Raw genomic sequence first — 23,177 nt, forward strand, 5'->3', positions numbered from 1 at the left:
TACAGTTGCCTGTTTATTATTTTTCAAAACAAAACAAAAACAGAAGACATTCAAAATTCCCCTGTGGTGGACAACTGAGTTGATGTGGCTGATCCAGGCTGTCTCCCAGGTTGTCTCAGGGAGCATCAGTTGTACTAGGGGGTGGGCTGTTGCCCTGGCCGGGCTGGATGAACACTTGCACCAGGGATGGCCATCAGAAGAGCTGTAGGCCAGTTTTGAGCCCATGCAGCTGCCCCTGGCTCCAGAGAAGGCCCTCGAAGTTGCTGCTGCTGCTGTTGCTGCAGTTGCCACTGCCGACACCACAGCTCAGGCCCAAGGTGCTGAGGAGAGAGTGGGAGGTCAGTCAGGGAAGGAGGCAGCTTTAGGCTCTGGAGGAGCCAAGAGTGCTTGACATGTGTGTATCTGTGGGACGGGCCCACTCTCCTGCCTGGCTTTACACAGAGACTGGAGCAAATCCAAGAAACGACTTCGTGTGGTCCCCAGGGTTGGCTTGGCCCTCTCCTCAGTTGGGGAAGGGAGGGAAGGAGGCAAGAACTTTTCAAATGAAGCTTTATGCAGAGCCCTAGTAGATAAACCAGATTCAAGCAGAGCTGTTTAGGTTGAGGTAGGGGAGGGGGCCCCACATAACCTGACTCCCAAGACATTGAAAGTAGCTGCCTTAACAGGGCATCCTTTCAAGGCCTTACAGCTTGGGGGCCTGGATCCCTCCCACACCCAATAGCTGGTTAAGGGGCCCAAGGCCAGGCTTGGGCTATAAGACTAGGTCCACGATCGCAAGATTGCTTTAGGGAGGGTGGCTCTGCCCTCCTTCTCCCTGGCCCTGCTCATAACACTCTTGCTTCCCCTGCTTCCCACAAGTCAAGGTCCTTCCAGCTGGGTGAGGGTGACAGCTGAGAGCAAAGCCATCACCCTACCCTCAGGCAGATCCATGGTTACACTACTGCAGCTGAAAGAACCCTTACGGATAATCTAGTCCCACCACCTCCCATCACCCACAATCTTACAGACAAGTTAACTGAGGCCCAGAGATGGGAATGGACTTGCCCAAGGCCACATAGCCAAGTCAGGGGTGGAGCTGAGATAAGAAGCAGGGGTGGGCATGCCCCTCCACAGCAGAGGAAACCTCCCTACTACAGTGGGTGTGGGAGCTGGGGTGAATCAGCTTCCTTCTTGACTGAACAGCTCCAGCTGCCCACACTTCACCCTTGATATCCATGGTACTCAATAAGCCATCCTTACCCAGGGCCAGGCTGGTTGGGAAGGAGGGGTAAGGGCACCTCTCTCTCAGACATGTGAATCCCACTCCCAACTACAGATCTCCTGGCTTCCCCAGCTGCCACCTCTCCTCTCCAAGAGGCCTGCTGGCCCGTGGCCTTGGACAGAGTCCATTGCATTGCCTTGGGTCTGGCCTGCTTCTGGGGCCCCTGGATTCTATAGCCCTTTCCCAGAATGCCCAGATGAAGAGGGGTTCATCTCCCAGGGAGTGGGCAGGCAGCAAAGAGAAAGACTCAGTTTCAGGGGCCCGCAGGGGTTCCTCTCTAGTACTCACAGGATTCTCTGGTCAGAATGGCCCAGCATTCTGGAATGTACAGGCCCTTTGGATGGGCTCCTTTGTGTTACTAGCATAGCCCCTCAGCAAGGGCTGCTTGGTTCCTGGCTCCCTGGTGACCCAAGGGCTCCCAACGCCTGTGATCCAGAGGCGAGTTTTGAGGGAGAGCACGAAGCCCTGTGCAGGCCTTGCTACCAAGGTGCCTGGACAGTGTGGGGAGGCCTACTGATTACTCTGTGCACCATTAGACAAATCCCTTCCCCTTTCTGGGCCTCAGTTTTCTCCTCAGGAACATGAAAAAGCTGGATGAGAGCATCTATTTTTGACTTTTTAGGAGTGGTGGACCAGTTAGAGAATCTGCTGAAAGCTATGGACCCTTCTCCTCCCAAAATGTGTGTGTGTGCGTGCACACACACACACACACACATCCATCCATAAGCACAAACTGTATGCAATCTGAGAGGGATGCCAAGCCCAGCTGTGTGTGGCTACTTCACTGGCTCTCCACACTAGGGACAGGGAGAGCTGGCAAGGGCCCAGCCAGGGACTGAGGCTTACACTTCACTCATTTAGGCCCTGACTGGGGACAGCTACCTCCCCCACCCACCTCACCTTGTCTTCTCTCCCTCCCACAGGTGGCAGAGAAAGGGGGTGAGAAATCCTTTTGCCATGGGCACTCACTCAGTCTTGCATGTTGAGGGTTCCAGCCGCTGCTCTAGCACAGGCTGGTCCAAAAGATACATGGTGTCATAATTCTCCAGCATGAGCTCTGCTGGGTCCTCGGTCTGACCTGGCATTCGGCCTAGGGGAAATGTGTCCCATCGCACGTCTTCTGTGGAGCAAAGGGAAGTGGCAAGACTGGGCTGATGAGCTGGTTCTCCGACTGGTGCACAGGCCTGTTCACCCTGTCCATCCACCCACCCCACTTAGCACAGGTGGGCTCTCTCAGGATCTCCAGCTTCACTGCTCTCGGTATCACTTCTCATGAGCCCCTCTCCACCAGAGTGCTTCACCACACATTCTTTATGGTCCTTCTCCCCCTCTATGTGCTTACATATACAAGTATACAACTACAGACATTTTTGTCCCTCTTTGCTCTTTTCCTAATTCCCCAGGCATGTTCCACACGGACACAAACAACAACTTCTGACCTGGCTGTATCACTGCTTCAACTTTTCATCCTCATCCCTATTTCCCTGTCTGTAGACACACACACAGGGACACATCATGGAGGGTCTGGATGTCCCAGAATTCCCAAAGCACCTCCCCGCCAAACCCCAAACCCACCAGTACCTCAGAGTAGCTGAATGACCTAGATTTCCTACAAATCTACACACACACTCCCCTGCCTATTTGAATACCACATATTTTCTTAATGCAGAGATACACACACACCCCCATGCCCATCTCAGGGTGGACTCCCTGAGATAATATATTCCCCTGCCCCCTGCAGTTCTTGCCCCAAGATGCACAAGGTACACCCCTTTTCTAGGGAACGGCTGTCTCACCACACATCCCACCCCTCACAGCCACCCAAATATGTATACAGAAGCACACATACCTAAGCCCTTCACTCAGTGACTGTCCTGTTCACTCCCTGCCTCCCACACCCCTCATTCACTGGCATACAACCAGGAATCTTCCTGTCCCTACCTTCCCACACATGTGTACACACAGAAGGAGCAATGGCAAAGGAGAGAGGAAAAGAATTAACGTTCTAGACTTTCCACATTCACAACTCACATCCCCCCACATACAGATGCTCCACTTTAGAATGGGGATGCCGGGCATCCCCCATCCCCCTCTGTCCTATCACTGAGACACCTACCACACAGTATTATATTAAATGTCCCTCCCCATCCTTCCACAAATGCATTCAGTGTTTTCAAATGAAGCCTTCACTGGTGCATTCCATGTAGATTCCATTTCTGGCCTTCTGCATCTCCCTGGTACTCAAAGAATTCTCCCTGTCATGATGCCCCTGGCATTCTATAATGTGTCAACCCTGGACCAGCTTTTTATGTAACCCAGAGCTCCTCAGGAAGGACTGTTCCTCTACTTGTCCATCCCCCTCCCCTGGCTCTCTTACTGGAAGTTGTGCCTGTCTTAATGTCTTGCATTACTCCATGATACAGAAACACCTTCGTGCACAGGGGCCACTACCTACATAGGCTCTGTCACTGACCCGATCATCTCTCTATCATCACTAATATCCCCAATGCTGTCTACATCACTACCCCTGCTTCTTTAGCCTGATACCCTTGTACATGTCCCCAGTGACGGCGTGAACATACAGGCCATCTCTGGATGGCTATATCTCACTGCCTATTCCCACTACCCCTCCATAGCCGCCAACCTCAATGCTATCACTTCTCTCTCACACAGATTACCTATTAGCCCTCATGGATTTCAGCAACGCTGCCTCCTCTTCACAAAGCTGTACGACAGCCTGCTTGGCCATGACTTCTTTAACTGCCCCTACTTTTCCCTTTTTCCTATACACACACACACACACACACACACACACACGCACACACAATTCTGCTTATGTCAATGCCCCTCCCTTTCAATATTTACAAAGACCCCCCAACACAGCCCTCCTTGCCCTAAGTTATTTGTCACTGGGCTATGGTTTGGCCAGCAGGTACAGGCACACGCCCATACACACACACACACAGAGACAGACTTTATGTTTTATGTTCCAGCCCTTCCACCCTGTCCATACAAGGACAAACAAAGGCCATAGTATCTTTCTCTATAAACTCATTCACTGCCTCCCCTCTCACTCTCTGCCACTGCACACCCCACATCACACAGGCCCAGCTGTTCTCCCTCCCTCCCCAGGCTTCAGCACACAGACACCACACTGTTCTGTCATCCCTTCTGGGTGTTCCGGCCTCCGAGGTTCCTGTTCATTAACCTAAGCAAGGGTACTCAAAAGGAAGAGCAGATCCCTATCACTAACCCTCCCTGCAGCCTCTTCCTAGCTTTGGCCTCACTAATTTGTGTGCTCACCTAAAAATCACAGCACTCCTTATTCTCTCTTGTGATCTCACTTCCTGTTTCTCTGACTTAATGCCCTAGGTTCCTTCTTTCTTTCTTTTTTCTTGAGACGGAGTCTCGCTCTGTCGCCCAGGCTGGAGTGCAGTGGCTCGATCTCGGCTCATTGCAAGCTCCGCCTCCCGGGTTCACGCCATTCTCCTGCCTCAGCCTCCCGAGTAGCCGGGACTACAGGTGCCCGCCACCACACCCGGCTAATTTTTTTTTTTTGTATTTTTAGTAGACACGGTTTCACCATGTTAGCCAGGATGGTCACGATCTCCTGACCTCGTGATCTGCCCGCCTCGGTCTCCCAAAGTGCTGGGATTACAGGCATGAGCCACTGCGCCCGGCCTCCTAGGTTCCTTCTTTCTAATACACACAGCAAAATCTTGTCTCACCACCAGCCAGCCTCAAGGCACACACACACATACACAGAAAGCACTGTCTCACTGCAAGTGAAAAACACGTGCAGAACCATATATGTACACACTCCCTACTTCTTGCTATCTTCTGCCTCTGTTACTGCCCAGGGCTCATACCCATGTCATCCTCTCAGAATGTGCTCTTATGTGAGGTAGCCAGCAGCCTGACAGTGGTCCCTGGCACTCACAGGCTCCATCCTAAGAGGTGGGGGAAACCAGCTGTCATCTATGCACCAGGCTGCCTTCCAGGCTTGCCTCACATTGGCTACCTCCTGCTACTTTCCATCTCTTCCTAGGGTAGAAGGAAGCCTCAAGAGCCAGCCAAAGAGAAAAGAAGTTCATGTGGGGACAAAGTAGTTCTTACCTGAGCTAACCTGCCATGCAGAGCCCTGCAAAGCTCCTCTTTTCTGGGCCAGAAGCCTAGCATTCTCGGCAGTGGGGGACTCTTGCCCTGTAGAGAAAGGCCCCACCTCCATTCTGTCTTCCTCTTCATCATCTTCATCATCATCTTCATCATCATCTTCATCCTCCTCTTCCTCCTCTTGGTCATCATTTTCTTCCTCCTCCTCTACCTGGTCTGGCAAGACCTCTTTCTCCTCCTTCTCCTCTTCCTTGACATCATTAACACTGCCCTGCTCCTCCTGCTGCTGGGCCTTTGCTTCAGACCCGAAGCTGGAGCTGGCTGGTTTGACGCTCCAATACAGGCTGTCTAGTGTATATGGAGACTTCCCAATGGGGGAGGCCTCAGAGCCCTCCTGCACCAGGCTGTTTTCTCCACTCTGGGTATAAATGGAACAGATGCGCAGCAGCTTCTCCTGCTCCTCGTCTGGCAGGCCCTGCCCCATGGCTTTGAAGATGCTGAGCAAAGGGAGGGATGGGGTAGGAAAGATTCAAAATCTCAAGCCACTTCATACCCCAACACTCCAGGGTTTGAACTTGGTCTCTGAACTTCCAGACCTGCCTCTGAAAGGCAGTGTAGTAGAGCAGACAGAACATAGAAACAACAGGACCATGGACCCAGAACAAGCTCTGTGGTTCATCTCTGTGCCTCACTTCCATTCTCAGGTAAAATGAGGGCAATAATGATACCTAATGTATAGGATTGTTGGGAGGAGTAAATAAGAAAGCTCACATAGAATGCCTGGCACAGTGCCTGGCACATAGTGGGCATGCAATAAATGATAGCTATTAGTCTGCACTTAAAAGCTACATAAATACACAAAACAGCCAACAGGCCTGCAGGGCTGGAAATGAGCAGATCCCTCTCTTCTCTGGCCTAGCTGAGCAACCTGTCTTGAGCTCCAAGGATATGCCTGGAAGTGTTCTGCGCTCCTTCTGCGTGGAACACAAACTGTGATCCCTTTATGGGAGCAGCTACAGCCCAGCCTGGAATGGAGGAAAAGAAAAAAAAAGCAGCGGCTGACAAGACAAAGCAGGATGTGGGAGGGAGGCCAGATGAGCACTGCGAACCTACTGCAGGCACTGCGGGGCTGAGGGAGACAGAGAGCACGAGGAGGGCAGGAAAGACCAAGGGAGGGCTTAGTGCAGGAGGTAGGGCCCGGGAAGCCCAGAGACAAGAGCAAGCACATGGTGCTGCTGCGTGCAGTGAGTAGCCCAGCTAGAGGGCACGGCTTGTGCTGAGGAGCCGTGGGAGGAAGAGAGGGCTGGGAAGGTAAGTGTGTGCATTGGTGTGTGTGTGAGGGTTCACCTGCCAATTCTGAGTACACATGAAAGGCTGTGTTTCTGAAGATCACCAAGTGACCACGTGGAGGCTGGCCTGGACAGGCAGCCTGGAGGCAGGGAGACTAGGGAGGAGCCTGTTCCGACAGTTGAGGCCAGAGTCGGGGAGGGCTGACCTGGGGCACTGGCAGTGGAGATGGGAGGGAGTGAAGCTGTGAAGGACACACAGACAGACAGAGAGCAGGGCTTGGTGACTGATGGCAGGGGTCAGGCAGAGTTAAAGATGATGACACTGTGCACACAAAAGACGGCGCCAACAGCAAAACCACCAACAGATACAGAGCTGCTGGGAAGGGGAGCTCGAAGGGAGAGGGGGGTGAGCACCCCTCACAGAGCCTCTCATAGAACCTGGCACCTAACAGGCACCCGGTCACGGATGGATGCGGATGGTTCACAGACGGACCATGAGCTCAGCAGGCTGTTTTCTCTCTGGGCACATGCAGACTGGTCACATATGCAGGGTGACTGGTCAGTGGGGGCAGGGCTGGGGGGCTGATGACTTCACTGGAGATCCTGTCTATGGAGTCAGTTTCATATTCCAAGAGGATAGTGGGTCAAATTAAATTGATATTGGCTGGCTGGGGAAAGTGCTTGAAAAGCTTCCAGCTCTATCAGATGAAAAGCCAGAGAGAAACTTTGTCCTCTCATGGTGGTCCATTAGTGTGATTAATAATAAATATTCCCAGACACTTGATACTGGCAAAACGCCTTATCAGCCCTGCTTATGATTACCCACCTGCTATCTCGAGCCATTAGTCTGACCACTAAGGTGCGGGGGTGATGCGAATCTTAAAATACACCCCCTTCCTCGAGTATGTCTGGTCATAGCTCAGGACTGAGAAGGTCACAGATTCAGGCTGATGGAATGAAGGTGGACTTTGGGCTCACACCACCTGGGCCAAGATCCCTGTCCCACCAACAACAAATATGTGGCTATTAGATAAGTCCCATCACTCCTTAGAGCCTCAATGTCTTATCTGTCAAATAGGGTATAATATATAATACTTCCACCTCCCAAGACTGCTGTGTCAAAGTAAATGAAGTTAACCTCTACAAAAAAACACAGCACCATGCCTGACACTTAATTTCCAATAGTATCTTTTATTTTTTCTCTGGGGAAAACAAAAGCCAAGTTCTGTGTTTAACAGATGCTTTCTGCAATAATACAATCTAGTGGAGTATTACAGAAGAGCATGGGACTAAGGACAGGCTATCTGGATTCTGGCCCCAGCTCCAACTTGCAGCATAATACCTGGGCAAACCCCCTCTGTTCCCCACTCTGTGTAACGGGGCGATTAGGACTAGATTCACTGCTTATCTGGGAAAGGCAGGATCTGTGCACAAGGAATCGTACCCAAGTGAGCCGCTGTTACTGCTGGCATGTGTCGCATCCCTCTGGTATGCTTGGGTTGGGAGAAGATCTCTGTGGTCCAGACTTCTCCGAGACCAGCAGCTTCCACTCTGCAGGCACTTAGGATTGGAAAGTACCTTGAAGGCCACCTATCCAAACCTCTCCATGCTGCTCTTGTCACTCCCTCCCTCCCATTATATACACATGCCATGTTCCTTCTGGACTTTGAAACTTGCTTTATTCTTTCTCCTGCTTGAATTGTTCAAATGCCTCCTCTCGAAACTCTGACTCATCCAGGCCCTTTTGGTTCTCCTCCCAATTTCCCACCCATCCACATCACTTCTAGTCTGGAGCACACATCTGGCAATGTGGCTGTTCAGTTCCAACTCCTGGAAGTCTTGTCTTGACTGACTTTGTCTACAAAGCCACTTTTAAAACCTTACAAATACCTCTGTGTCCCAAATGCCATCAGGGTTAAAGAAAGACTTTTGGACTCAATAGGGGGATCAGGGACTAAGAGGGTCTTGGCATCCAGACTCCCACTTCATTCATTCCCCAGGCACTGGGTCAGCTCCCACCAAGGACAGCACTGCTGGGAATGAGAGAGCAGAGCACGGTTCAATTCAACGACATTTACTGAGGCCTGTTTGGTGCCTAGACTTGTGTGGTGTGCTGGGGCACAGACGGCTGATGTAGAGTCCTTGCCCTTGAAAAGCTTAGTCTGATAGAGGGAAGGAGACACTAAGGGAAGTAGACACGGCAACACAAAACCTCAGATTTGGGAAGTATTCGAGAGTCAACAGGACAGGGTAGATGGTGCCGCCACCAAGTGAGATAGGGAACAGAGGAGGAAGATCACTTTAGAGTTGAGATGGGGACTGAGACGACCAGTTCTCTTTTGGTCACAGTAAGGTGCCTGTGGGCCATCCAAGGGGAGATGTCTGACATGCAGTCGAGTACAGGAGGCTGAATCTTGGGGGAGGGGCAGGGCTAGACAGATTTGGGTCTCAGCACTTTATAGGAACTAGTAATAAGCACAGGCATTTTTCGAGGAGGGGGTGGTAAACAGCATCAATGCAGCAGACACAGAGACTGACAAGGGCCCACTGATTTGGTAATTAGGAGGTCAAAGCAACTCTGGGGGTGAATGTCAAATTGCAGCAGGTTGAGGAGTAAGAGGGTAGTGAGGAAATGGAGTGTTGAGTGTAGACTACTCTTTTGAGATGTTTTGATGGGAAGGGTGGGAATGATAAGCTGATGATAACCCAACAGAGGGATGCAGGGTCAAAGGAGATTTTGCTTGTGTTGCTGTTATTGTTGTTTTGTTTAAGATGAGAAAAGCTCAGGCACGTTCCTAGGTTGAAGAGCAAGAGCCAGCAGAGCAAGGTAGAGGCTGGGGTGAGGCCCCAGCGATGCTGGCAGAGGTGGCTCCAGAGCACAGGTGGAGGAGCAGGCTTTGAGGTGGGGCAAGGCCACCTCATCCTGAGACTGGCGAGAAGGTTGAGTGCAGCCGCAGATCAGTTCACGAGGGCTGGACCTCAGGTCGAGGGGGCCCTGCCGGATGCCTCCATGTGCTCGAGGAAGCTAGGGTGAAATGGGAGAGGGGGAGGGGCTTGAGGTGAGCGGTAAGGGTTTAGAATAGTGAGGAAATGGGAGAGAAAGTGGTCAGAAAACAAGTAAAAGTTCAGACAAGCAGAACTGAGGCCTCGCCCGAGATTAAAAATCATACCTCTGCAGTGGCAGCAATCCGCAGGGCTATGTGGTTTTCTCCAGCAGAGCTCAGCTACCCGGGCTGAGGAGCAGGGGAGCAGAATGGGGAGGATCAATTCCAGCTCAGGGGTTTGCAAGTCAGATATGGCCAAAGGATGGGCGAAGCTGAAGGTGCTGATGATGAGTGGCCGAACTGAGCAACCACAGACAGGATAGAGGGGAAGCAAGGTCAAGGGATGCAGGAAATGGAGGGATGGAGATCTGGATGCAGGCAAAGAGCAGATGTCATGGGATGCAAGGGTGAGAACTAGAAGGACGAGAAGTGGTGGTCACCGAGTGGGATGCTGGGATGTGAGCTTTCAGAGGTGGAATAGCTCCGAATGATGGAAATGGGTTGCTGAGTGTAGTGGAGAATGAAAGTCACTGGAGTTGAGGAGCTGTAGAGTGTCAGATGAGTCATCCAAATGAAACAGATATTGCTCAAGAAAGCAAGAAGGGAATCAGGTGCTAAAGGCTTCCATGATTATGAGGGAAGTGGCTCAGGGTCAGGAAATGACAGAGAAAAGGAAAGGGAGACAACCACAGGTATTTACCAGTGCAATATTCAGTTTGACCATAGAACCCAGGGTGGATAGGGTAAAGGAGACTCACAGGAGGTATGGCTACCATGGTAAGTTGGGCCAGAATCAGAAAGATCTTTGAATGTCAGGCTAAGAAGCCTAGACTTAACAGGAAGGCAATAGGGAGCAACTGAAGGTTGCTAAACAACTATCAGAGGTATACTTTGGAAAGATAATAGAGGAAACAGCACTGGGCTTGGAGTCAGAAGACCTGGGTTCAATAATAACAGCAGCTACCATTTATTGTGCACTTACTCTGTGCAGGCCACTGTGCTAAGCACTCTAGGGGGATTGTCTTATCCATTCCCACACTGGACTCAGTTCAGTCAGGTCTTAAGCTGTATGACCTTAGGTAAGAAAACCCTACCCCTCCCCTCTCTGGACTCAGTTGTCCCATCTGTCAGTGGGAGTGAGACTGGGCTAGACTGTCCCCAAAGGGCCCTTCTAACTCAGTCATTCTAGGGCAGTGTGGCCCTGAGGCTTGAAGGGCCTCACCCTCTTACCGGATGGAATTCAAGAGACTTACATCCGAAGCAGTTGGGGGCTGGCCCAGCAAGGTGAGCCCAAGCAGGACTCAACCATCCGGGGCCAGTCAAGGGAGGCAGAGCAGTTGAACAGCCTCCAGCCCCTTCTTGCTTCCCACTGGCCTGCAGAAAATCGGCGAGCATTCCGTCCTGAGAGAGAAGAGAGGATCTAAGGAGAAGGAAGCAGTGAGCCCCCCACCCAACATTTCACCTCAGAAAGTTTGGCTCTGTCCCTCCCCATCCCCCCAGACTCCCCACCTATACCTCCCAACTGCTCAAAGAATTCAGGGCACTTTGCCCCAGCCCAGTTTAGTTGGCTCTGAGAAGAAAAGGAAAAGGGAGATTTGTCCACTGCTGCCGTGGGGCCCTCTTGGGCAAACCTAAACCTTTATCACGGGAGGTGTTTGCCTGGTGCTTCTTAGCAGAGAGCTGAGGACAGTGGCAGAGGCTCCTGCCTGGGCTGCCTTAGGCCCTAGGGCTAGGGCTAGTCTCCCTCACCAGTCTTGGTGTTGGCCACGATCAGTTCAACGGTCCATCTGAGGATGTAGGTAGGCCGGATCCCGCTGATCCCCAAGGCTGGCAGTTCAGAGAGCATCCTCTCCAATAGGGCCTGCGTGAAGTTCTGGGAGTGCAGGCCCCTGAGCAGGGGCTGCCAGAACTGAGAGAACGGCTTTGGCACCAGGACGTCATTCAAGTCCACGTTTTCTGGTTTGTAAGGGACACCCATTTGGGGGGCAATAGGAGGGAGAGAGCAGGAGAGCACGGAAGAGAGAGCAAGAGACAGCAAGAGAAAGGAAGTGAGAGTGAGAGCAAGAGAATGTGTGCGCGCGCATGAGCCAAGCCCCCCACCAACAACAGAGTTGCCACCGCAGAACAAAGGAAAGAGGAGAGCAGAACAGTGGGGAGAGAGAAACCAGTTAGTATCTGGCAACCAACAACTGACTCAAAATAAAGTATAAACAAAACAGAGATCTGGTTCTAGCTTCAGCTTTATCAATAACTCACTGTGTGACTTTGGGTCAGTACCTTCCCCTCTCTGGACCTCAGTCTGACCATCTGTAACATGAGGATGTTGGACTAGATGACCTCACAAGGCCCCTCCAATTCTGCTGTTCTAGCTCTCTAGCTAGCAGCTAAATCACAACGAACATGGCACAATAATGTCATTAAGACTCCCCAACCCCACCCCATCCCACTCCACCCCATTCCAGACCACTTAAGGACAGCCCCACAACTGTCAGTGGGGCTACCTGTTCTGCTCAGCCAGGAAGGCTGAGGGACTTTCAGAGGCCATGGAATGGCAGGAAACAGCCTTCACACCCCAACCCAGGGCCCCCAGCCCACCCCAGGTGTTCCCACCCAGGAATCAGAACCCTAAGGGTGCAGTGAGTCCCCAGAACCCTACCTTCATATTCTATCTGCAAAGCTGCCAACTGTTCAAATGTGGGGACAAGGAAGCCATCATCCAGAAAAGCATCCAGCACAGCCTCCCTGGAACAAAAGGACAGTACTTTAGCAAAGTGATGCTGGCAGAAGACCCTCTCCTACTCCTCCACCCACCTCCAAAGCAGCTAATGCCTCTGGCTCAAGTGGCTGAAGCAGCACAGGGAGAGGGGTGGTGGGTGGGTAGGAGTGGGGAGGAAGGGAGTTGACAATTGGATCTTAGGCTTCAGCCTCCTCGGGCAGGGGCTGGTTAGAGGCTGGGATCAGTGGGTTTTGAACAAGCGCTTACCAAGCACTAATGCTGATCTATGGCCCATAACAAGAGCAGTAGTGTCTGAATACACTTCAACACACAGACAGGAAAAAGTTCCACATCCACAGAAGGAATTAAATGCTGGGATATGGGGTCAAGGGCTTTTAGACTCAGTTCTTGCAGTCTGTTTCTCTTGACCATTCTCCAGTACCCTACCCCTTCTCTTCTCCCTGGCTACCTTCTTTTAGATCCTAGAAGTAGAAACCTTGGGGACCCAACTGCTAGACCAAATATGGTCCATAGGCCTTATTACCAGGGGTTCTAAAAACCCAGAACATAGTTAGAGGGGTTGCAGGAGTAGGCTGTAGGGGTAATCTCTCATCCCTATCTATTAACCCATTTATGCCTAGTGTTCCATTATTGGAACGCTAAGCTTGTGGGAGTTATTTATATCCTACTGCTCAAGGTCTTCACCAAGGTCTGATTTTTCAAAAAAAAAAAAAAAAATTTTGCAACCTCTGGCATAAACGGGTTAATAGCGCAAACCTACACCAGCAACAGCAAGCTGATTCCTCCAGAGTTAGTGGCTTCCCAAGAGGCTCTCTGCTACAGTTTGGATGTTTGTCCCCTCCAAATCTTATGTTGAAATTTGATCCCCAATGTTGACCTTAGTGCCTGTAGAAGAGGTTTGGGTCATTGGGTCGGATCCCTCATGAATGACTTGGTGCTGTTCCCACAGTATTAAGTTCTTGTTCTATTAGTTTCTGCAAGAGCTGGTTGTTAAAAAAGAGCCTGACATCTCCCCCTCCACCTTGCCATTTGATCTCTGCACATGTGGGCTCCCCTTTGCCTTCTGCCATGAGGGAAAGAAGCAGCCTGAAGCTCTAACCAGAAGCAGATGCTGGCACCACGCTTCTCATACAGGATACAGAAGCATGAGACAAACAAACCTCTTTTCTTCATAAATTATCCAGCCTCAGGTATTCCTTTATAGCAACACTAAACAGATAATAGACATTCTCCTAACTGACCAAGCCTAGACGTGGAAAAAAGAGCTCCCAAGTTGTCCTAATGCCTGGAAAATTGACATACTTAGATCCTTCCCTCCAGCATTACCAGCAGACACTACTGTGTTAGGGGCACAGTTTTCCCAGCTGCTAATGAAGCCACCACCAACCCTTTTGCTGAAGGGTAGAGCCAAGAAACCTAGGCTGGACAAACACTGATAAAATACTTTTGGAACGAGTATCCTGGACATGACGAAAAGACTCCAGGGGCAATCCCAGCCTACACTGCAGTTCTCACCCAGGGTTACGCTGCTACCTACACCACCTACCTATACTCTCCAACTTCTCTCTAGCTGAGGTTTAGCATTGCCTCCACAGGTTCTTAGCGGAAAGTCTCCCAAAGCCCTTCCAGCTGAATTTAGGTAGAAAGCCCCCAAGAGCTAGGGAGGAAGGAATGGTAGACATACTATGCGCCTGCTCTGGACTGAGCTGAGCACTTTGTTTCGGAAACAAAGGCTCACAGCCATACTTGAGAGACAAGGAACTTAGTCTCTAGGAGCCAGACCCTGAGAAGGTCCCGCCTCTATTCCCCTAACCATGACTATCCAAGGGATGCTAATACCCTCCAATGGCAGTTCAAAAGAAAACACCAGGCCAGGTGTGGTGGCTCACATCTGTAATCTCAGCACTTTGGGAGGCCAAGGCAGGTGGATCACCTGAGGTCAAGAGTTCCAGACCAGCCTGGCCAATATGGCAAAACCCCGTCTCTACTAAAAATACAAAAAGTAGCCAGGTGTGGTGGTATGTGCCTGTAGTCCCAGCTTCTCGGGAGGCTGAGGCAGGAGAATCCCTTGAACTCGGGAGGCAGAGGTTGCAGTGAGCCAAGATTGTGCCACTGCACTGCAGCATGGGCAACAGCGAAACTCCATCTCAAAAAAAAAAAAAAAGACCAGGCCGGCTGCAGTGGCTTATACCTGTGATCCCAGCACTTTGGGAGGCCAAGGCAGGACAATCTCTTGAATCTCAAAACTTGAAACCAGCCCGGGCAACATAGTGAGACCCCATCTCTACAAAAAATTAAAAAATTAGCCAGATGTGGTAGTTCATGCCTGTTGGTCCCAGCTACTTAGCAGGCTGAGGTGGGAGGATTTCTTGAGCGTGCGAGGTTGAGGCTGTAGTTAACTATGTTCGCACCACTGCACTCCAGCCTGGGTGACAGAGCAAGACCCTATCGTAAAAAAAGAGAAAAGGCCAGGCACAGTAGCTCATGCCTGTAATCCCAGCACTTTCGGAGGTCCAGACAGGCAGGTCATTTGAGGCCAGGAGTTTGAGACCAGCCTGGCCAACATGGTGAAACCCTGTCTCCACTGAAAATACAAAAACTAGCCAGGTGTGGTGGCTCACGTCTGTAGTCCCAGCTACTCTGGTGGCTGAGGCATGAGAATCACTTGAACCTGGGAGGTGGAGGTTGCAGTGAGCCGAGATTGCGCCACTGCACTACAGCCTGGGTAACAGGGCAAGACACTGTCTCAAAACAAAAAACAAAAAACAAAAAACAAGACAAGACTAGCAGTGCCCACCATACATATATCTTTTACCTCAAACTTAGACAAGGGCTAGGCAGTGAGTGAGGTGGTAACTATCAAGGGATTTTCCTAGTTGTCAAGAGCTCCACATGCCACCTGACAGAGAGGAAAGCAGCTGGTCAGGAGATGGATGATAGTGGGCATTCCTGCCTCTGGCCATTCTAGTATAGGCAACCCCCACCTGGAAGTTGGCAGGGTTGAGGGCAGACAGTTCTGCCAAATGTAGGGTCACTGTGGAGGGGATCAGGATTATCCCTGGGATTTTGTAGAGCAGAGGTTGGCAAGCTAGGATAGGGAAACCGATTTCAATGAGGCTGCTACCCTCTATCCTAGAGAATACGCAGCTCCCGGTTACCTAGTTACACACCTGTTCTCGCATGTAACGCCCTTGAGCTCTGCCAGGACACATTCTACACGTGGGGACGGGTTATTCCACGCCTTAATGGCCTTAGGTAAATACCTAAATTTCTCCAGCACCTGCCAGCAAAGAGGGTCCCATCAGAAGGCTGGTTCAGCCAAGCAACCCACCTCCACCCCTCCAGGATCCCTTCCCATAGGACCTCTCAGCACTGCCCTGCAGGGGACAGGGCAGGGCATGCAGGGGTGGGCCCACAACTCCCCTATTGGCCTTGCAACTAAAAATAGCCTGATTCTCAAATGTGAGACTTTCTCCTCCTTCTCCCTCCCTCCCTCCTCCAACTGAATTTCCTGTGGGTAAATACTGAGATGTTCAATGGGGGAATTTGGCTGGAGACAGAGACTCTTAGGCCAAAGGGCCAGGGATGAGGGGAGGCAATGAGTTATAGAAGAAAGATAACTGGGAGATCCAGGTGCTAATCCTGGTTCTATCATTAACTGTATATGTGACTTTGGGCCTGTTCCTTCACTCATCCATGGCTTCAATTTCTTAATCTGTGAAAAGGAAGGGCTGAGCTAAATGGTTTCTGAGTGACCTCCCTAAAAACAGCACCCCTCCAGCTCACCTGATTTAGGGAAGCTCTTGGGCCCCATCTACCGGTCAGCTGCGGAATTGCAGGACTGCGCAACTACCCATTCCCAGTTGTTCCCTACCACCCAGTGGGGCAGATTATCCGCAAACTTCATCATCTGTTCCCTTCCATCGGTGTGGAGGATCAGCCAATTGGACTCTGCTCCTCTTGTTTCCTTCCTAGTTCCCCCCTCTCTCTTTCCGAGAAGTTCCCTCATGCTTTGTCACTTTTCTTTCAAATTCCTTCTCAAGACTTCTCTCAGGTAGCTGGCAAGAGGGAAGAAATGGCTGGGGCAGATGAGAGCACACCAAGTCCAGGGCACTTTCTTACCGTAAACTGCTCCTCTTCGTATGATACCAGCAGTTCTCGGGCTCTTTCTGAAAACAGAATGGGGAGACAGATAGGACTGCCAGCGCAGACCCCTTCTCCTGATGGGATTCTGAGCCTCTCTCACCTCATTTCTTGAGTTGTAATTGAGGAACTAGAATTCCTTCCCCAACTACTTCACAGGGCTCAAGATGGTTTGTGAGGCGAATGTGACAGCCATTATACTACAGCAACTAGCCAGGAAGATGGTTTGTGACAGTAATTTTTTAAGCTAAGATTCACCACAGCCCCAGGTGAAATGCTGAGCCAGGGAAATAAACAGCGTTAACTCTAAGCCTGAGCCTTCTGGGCTCATGGGCCCCTTTCTGCCCTCCAAAACACCTACCATATAGCTCTTTATGACTCAGGGCCTTTTTGCAATGAGAATCCAGCTCTTCGCTGCCTTTGCTGTCTCCATCGGCCTTTACATCTGACTCCGTACTTTTCCCATTATCCTGAGGCTCTGGTTTCTGTTCTGTGATGTCATCAACAACAATGTTCTTATCTTCCTCTTGATCCTCTTCTTCTATCCCTTCCCTGAACTCCTCCAACTCCCAGGTCTCTCTCAGGCTGTTCTCCAGTTGGCGGCACCAATAGGTCTTCTGGAGCCAATCCAGGACAAAGTAGCAGCCTAGAGGGGGGAAGGCAGGCAGTGCCACAGGATCAGGCAGGCAGCTAGCAGACCTCCAGCCTCATCTTGTGGGTATTATGGGAAGGCCCCAGGAAAAGGCTTGGCTCCAAGGTTCAAATCTCAAATATCCAGAAGCAGCCTCTTTCATTCTGGGTTATCCCCCTGTTCTTTGCTTTATCCTGCTCACCAGCACTTTTTCTAGAAAAAAACCTATTATTGGACTTAGAGACGGGATGCCAAAAACAAGGGGCTAGTAAGTGGGAGAAGCAGGAATCAGCCCCATTAGCTAGTTACATGGCCTTGGCCAAGTCTCCCCTTTTCTAGATCTGTTTTCCCATCACAAAGAGTGAGGCTAAATCCAGGATTCTTAATCGGGATGGGGTGGATGTCCAAGGAACCCCTGGGTTCATGACACTGCTGATGGCTCATGCCTGGCAACCTCCCCACCTCAACTATGGAGAGGTATGTAAGACTAATGAGGCACTACCTCAGGAACAACATTTAAGGGGAGTGGCCGGGCACTGTGGTTCACGCCTATAATCCCAGCACTTTGGGAGGCCAAGGTGAGCAGGTCACTTGAGGTCAGGAGTTTGAGACCAACCTGTCCAACATGATGAAGCCCCAATTCTACTAAAAAAATACAGCCAGGTGCAGTGGCTCATGCCTGTAATCCCAGCACTTTGGGAGGCTGAGGCGGGCAGATCATGAGGTCAGGAGTTCAAGACTAGCCTGACCAACATGGTGAAACCCCATCTCTACTAAAAATACAAAAAAAAATTAGCCAGGCGTGGAGGCGCAAGCCTGTAATCCCAGCTACTCAGGAGGCGGAGGCAGGAAAATCACTTGAACCCAGGAGGTGGAGGTTGCAGTGAACTGAGATTGTGCCACTGCACTCCAGCCTGAGTGACAGAGTGAGACTCTGTCTCAAAAAAAAAAGTTAATCAGGCATAGTAGCATGTGCCTATAGACCCAGCTACTCAAGAGGCTGAGGCAGGAGAATCACTTGAACTTGAGAGGTGGAGGCTGCAGTGAGCCAAGGTCGTGCCACTGCACTCCAGCCTGGGCAACAGGGTGAGACTCGTCTCAAAACAAACAAACAAAAAACAACTTAAGGGCAGGCAAAAAAACCTCTGTAGTCAAGGTATCAAAATATGCCAAGCCATGTTGGAAGCTGAAACAAAAGGAGAAATCAGTAATACTAATCCTGTTTTACTTAAAGTTTTGATATTATGTTTATCATGAATTTTTCCACATTAATATGTTATTTATCTTGATTATGGAACTTTTGACTTCTCCCCACTTTAAATGTTGTGCCCAAGGCGAGGACTCACTTCTTTCACCCTAGTCCCAGCCTTGACTCCAGGTGGAGACTCTCCTGCCTATCCCTCTACCCTCAGCGCCACCAAGCCCAGGCCCCTGGGCTTAACTGTGATAGGTATACCCTCTGAGGACTCACCTCTGCGGCAGTCATTTATATGGGGCATTTTCTTGTGGGTCAACTCATGGCGAAGGTCAACAATCCAATCCGGAATGTTTACCTGATTACAGGGGAGGGTGTGAGTACAGAAATTGGAAAATAATTATTAAAGTTGGAAGGGAGCCAGAGATTAATTATCCTGACCACCCCCTGCCCCATTTTACAACTAGAGAAATTGAGGTCCTGAAAGAAGATTCCAATCATAGTGATAGAGCCAAGAAAAAAAACTAGCTCTCCTTATTCTTTTTTTACTGCTCTATGGAGGAGGTATTGAAAGTCAGAAAAGTGGGTCAGGCACAGTGGCTCATCCTGTAATCCCAGCACTCTGGGAGCCCAGGGCAGGTGGATCACTTGAGGCCAGGAGTTGGAGACCAGCCTAGCCAAGATGGTGAAACCCCGTCTCTACCAAAAATACAGATGTAATCCCAGCTACTCGGGTGGCTGAGGCATGAGAATTGCTTGAACCTGGGAGGCGGAGATTGTGGTGAGCCAAGATCATGCCACTGCACTCCAGCTTGGGCAACAGAGCAAAACTCTGTCTCAAAAAAAGAAAAGAAAATCAGAAACAGAAAAGGCACACACCTCCCCTAACCACCAACCACCCTTCTACAACAAAGAAATACCTGTGAATGAGCATTAACAATCACATTCTCCAGCCTCCCTCTCCCCTGTCCTTCTCCCTGAGTATCCTTTACCCCTGCTTCCCTCCTACACCTCCTCCGGGAAGCGCTAATGACTGACAGTATGCCTGCCCTCTGGGCCTCTACACACTTCACATACTCCTCAGGGTAGGAATGTCTGAGTTACAGAAGTAGAGACATGGGATGGGAATTCCTGATTTACAAAGTGACTCATAGTAGCTGAGCTGTCTCCTCCCTCAGACTGTCAGCTCCCTGAGGGCAGGCGCTGTGACTGTCACATCTTTCCTGTCCCCACCCAGTGCTACATTTGGGCTCCTCCCAGCAAGCTGGGCAGGCCAAGCCCTCTGAGATACCAGTCATATGAGAGCAAGGGAGCAACTGTGCCTCCTTCAGGCTGGAAGCTGAGGCTCTGGGATTCTTGCTGGGCTTGGCTGGTAGTGATGGGATGAGCTAGTCTGACTGTGTGCCCACATTACCCCATGCTCCATTTGTTGAGCAGTCTTGGAGAGAGAATTGAGCAAGTTCACTGAATCATACGCACCTCTTGAGCCAGACACTTGAGGGGGACCTTGGCAAACTTTGTCTTCCTCTCTGAGATAAGATTCACAAACCTGGAGTTGAGGGAGAAATAAGTGGCACAACCCAAGGAACCATTTTATTCCAAACGCTTTGCTGAGTTACTGAAACCCTGCATTTCCACTTTTCCACTGACTGTCCTGTCCTATTCTTACAAGTTGGTGTCAGCCAGAGCAGGGACAGTTCCATCCATTCCAACATTTAATGAGAGTCTGCCCTATAATGAAGCCATACAGACAAATAAGACACTGCTCTAGCCTTGAACAGTTCGGTCTAGGATAAATAATCATGATATAATGTAACGTATTAGGCTAGAACATAATATGTTATAAATGCTGCAAAGGACTACATCAGATAATGGGGAGCACAGCTAACCAATGGAGAAAATAAGAAGAGAAAGGGAGGATCTCAAGGCAGACACGGGGAAAATAGATAAACAAAGACTTTGACAGATATGAAAACTCAGTAGCAACCTTTGTTTCCGACGTGTATACAGCTAGAACCATTATGAGTCACTTTGTAAGTCAGGAATTCCCAGCCCATGTCTCCACTTCCATAACTCAGCAATCTTTCAGTGTTCATGAGGGAGAGAAGGGGAAAAGGGTGGTGCTAGGAATAGACAGGGACAGGGTTGGAAAGTCCACATTAAATCACAGGCGAGGACGTTGAGCCATTCAGACAAGTTCCTCTGGGTGAAGAATTCAAAGGTAAGAAAAAATATCAGACCACCAAGAGACCCACAGAGATCACCTGGTCTGAATCCCCTCCTCCACATTCCAAGATAGAAAGAAAAATGGAAGAGAAGGCTTTCAGGAAAAAGGAAGAAAAAGAGGAATGTGTTGACGAGGGTAACAAAAGCTGGTAAGTCAAGCAATAATCACAGGCTGATCCACAATGAGGTACACGCAGGGTTTTGCTTCAGGTAACACCTGAAGCCAAGTTTTGCTTATCACATGCCTCCCCTGCCTCCAGTCCCCAAAGCCAACCTCCACCCCTACCCCATGCAGGTCTTACCTGACCAATGCCATGCCATAGAGCAGTCTAAGTTCATCAGTGCCCAAGCCACCAGTTACATCCAAGAGCTTACAGCGTATCAGGTCAGCAGTAGAAGCCACTGCCAGAGGGAGTTCGTTGCCTGACCTAAAGGGTCACAGTCCAGCACCATCATAAAGAGACCTTACACTGGTCCACCCTCCACCTCAGAACCTAGGTTGTTGCAGGCTACACCCATCATATTCTGGTTCAAGAGAGCATGAACAGACACAAAACAAGAAGGTGGGAGGAGACAGGGTAATGTCTGTGGGATCCAACAGTATACAGGGCATGAGGGGCTGACTAGGCCGTATACAGGACACCTAACTGGTAGACTGTCAATCAACAGTTGTGTGGACACATCCCTTTCTTTCACCCCCAAATCAACTCATTGAGCTAGAGGAGCCCCTTATCCCTTGTTAGTCGGCTCCCAACTCAATCTTACCAACTGGACTGAGGTGCCCCACTCAAACACTGTCTTGCAGGCAAGACTTCCTCCCCATTGGAATCGGAAATCTAACCTAGGGTACTAACCTACTCCTTAAGCCCTGGCTCAGGCCTCACTAGTCCCTTCGGCATCCTCTCCAAGTTGGGAGAAGGTCACTTTTTGGAGGTAATGGGTAAACCTCACAGATACAACAAGAGAATTGCTGAGGCACAACCCCTTACTTTCCATTGCGCTAACGGGATTAGCGCAAGAGATGGCTGCCGCGTTCCCCCAGGCATCTGGGAGAGGGACAACTTTAGGCGACTTAGGGGAAGACTGGAGAACAGGGCCTTATAGAAACTCGACAAAGGAAGAGGTGCAGCGCCACCAGCACGCAGGCAAAAGGGCCGAACCCGCCACCTTACCTGCTCCTCCACACCGTGATGCGGTTAAGCGCGTACCGCTGCAACTTATGGTCGTCACAGAACAAATAAACCGTCACCTGGTCCCACTCGGCCCTGCTGAGCCAGGCGACCACGATGCCGTTGGCCGAGAGTGGCAACGACCCTTTCCCTTTAACGCACTTTCCGTACCACGCACTCCACACGAGATCCATCCCCTGGGAACCCAGACCTGGCCCGGCCCCGGATTCCCACGACATACTGAGCTCAACACCAAGCTCTGTGCCGCCCCGCGCCGCTCCGCACAGCCTTCCCCTCAACATGCTACCCTCACTCCGAACCGCCACCGCACCAGCAGCCAATAGGAGAGCGTGACCCCATACGCAAGCCCGCCTTCCAGCGTCAGCATGGCCAATCGGAACGTGAGAGTTGGGCGCCGACCTAATGACGTGCGGGGTTAAAAACTCGCCGGCCGGAAGTGTGCTTTTCACAAAGCAAACCCACCAGGTGCAAGAGTTCAGCCTCTAGGTTCCGCCAATTTCCTGGTTGCTAACCGGCTTCTGTACCAGACCGGAAACGGTGTGTCTTCACTGCAAGAGGAACTTTATTTTGCTCCCCTCGGCGGGTGGCAGCTTGATTGTAGTCATCCAGCGAACTGAAAATGCGATTTTAAGTATGTTTTTATTGCCGTGAATCAGGATCTAACCTAGTAAAACACTGGACACTGAAGCAGGGCTACAGAGGAAATATCTCATATCGAAATAGTTACAGTTGGGTTGGAAAAATCTGCTTTTGTGGCAGGTAACCAGGGGCCCTGCCTTTTAAATTAGTACCAGCCTGGCCAGGCGTGGTGGCTCACGCCTGTAATCCCAGCACTTTGGGAGGCCCAGGCGGGCGGATCACTTGAGGTCAGGAGTTCCAGACCAGCCTGGCCAAAATGGTGAAACCTGGTCTCTAGTAAAAATACAAAAATTAGCTTAGTATGGTTGCACATGCCTGTAATCCCAGTTACTCAGGAGGCTGAGGCACAAGAATCGCTTGAATCCTGGAGGCGGAGGCTGCAACAAGCCAAGATCGCACCAGTGCACTCCACCCTGGGTGACGGATCGAGACTCTGTCTCAAAAGTAAATAAAATAAAATAAATAAATAAATAAGTACCAGCCTAGAGACCTGAGTTTTACTCTAAATTTTGCCACTAACTATGTGGACTTAGACTAGTCTCAGTTTTCCCATCTGTACAGTGAGAGGTGTAGACTGGTCTCTAGATTCTCTGTCATAGCAGAAAATTGTAGAATTTTACTCTGCCAACATTCCACTGCTATGTTGGTTTCAACATCCACCAAGGTATACTTAGTTTTTCTGCAAAATTCCTTGGTATTTTGGAGTTCT

At 50.5% G+C, this 23,177-nt stretch overlaps 1 protein-coding gene across 12 annotated transcripts; it reads right to left on the minus strand.

The window, feature by feature from the left end:
* Positions 1-22,229, minus strand: LAS1L (LAS1 like ribosome biogenesis factor). Of its 12 annotated transcripts, none has more exons than XM_054471333.1 (14): positions 21,812-22,229; positions 20,942-21,067; positions 19,893-19,962; positions 18,690-18,771; positions 16,949-17,233; positions 16,567-16,613; positions 15,615-15,724; positions 12,364-12,449; positions 11,964-12,014; positions 11,457-11,663; positions 10,961-11,108; positions 5,378-5,871; positions 2,231-2,381; positions 1-320 (listed from the first exon to the last, which is right to left on the minus strand). In XM_054471333.1, the coding sequence occupies exons 1-14, from the start codon at positions 22,108-22,110 to the stop codon at positions 194-196; spliced, it is 2,283 nt and encodes a 760-aa protein (XP_054327308.1). In that variant the 5' UTR covers positions 22,111-22,229; the 3' UTR covers positions 1-193. The 12 variants fall into 12 exon arrangements, 9 of the variants coding, with proteins under 9 accessions (XP_054327308.1, XP_054327309.1, XP_054327310.1 ...); XM_054471334.2 differs by having other exon boundaries at positions 2,231-2,378; positions 21,812-22,142; XM_054471335.2 differs by lacking the exon at positions 11,964-12,014 and having other exon boundaries at positions 21,812-22,179.
* Between the last annotated feature and the right edge of the window lie 948 nt (positions 22,230-23,177).

The sequence above is a fragment of the Pongo pygmaeus genome, chromosome X (assembly GCF_028885625.2).
Source record: "Pongo pygmaeus isolate AG05252 chromosome X, NHGRI_mPonPyg2-v2.0_pri, whole genome shotgun sequence".
NCBI classification, from domain to species: Eukaryota; Metazoa; Chordata; class Mammalia; order Primates; family Hominidae; genus Pongo; species Pongo pygmaeus.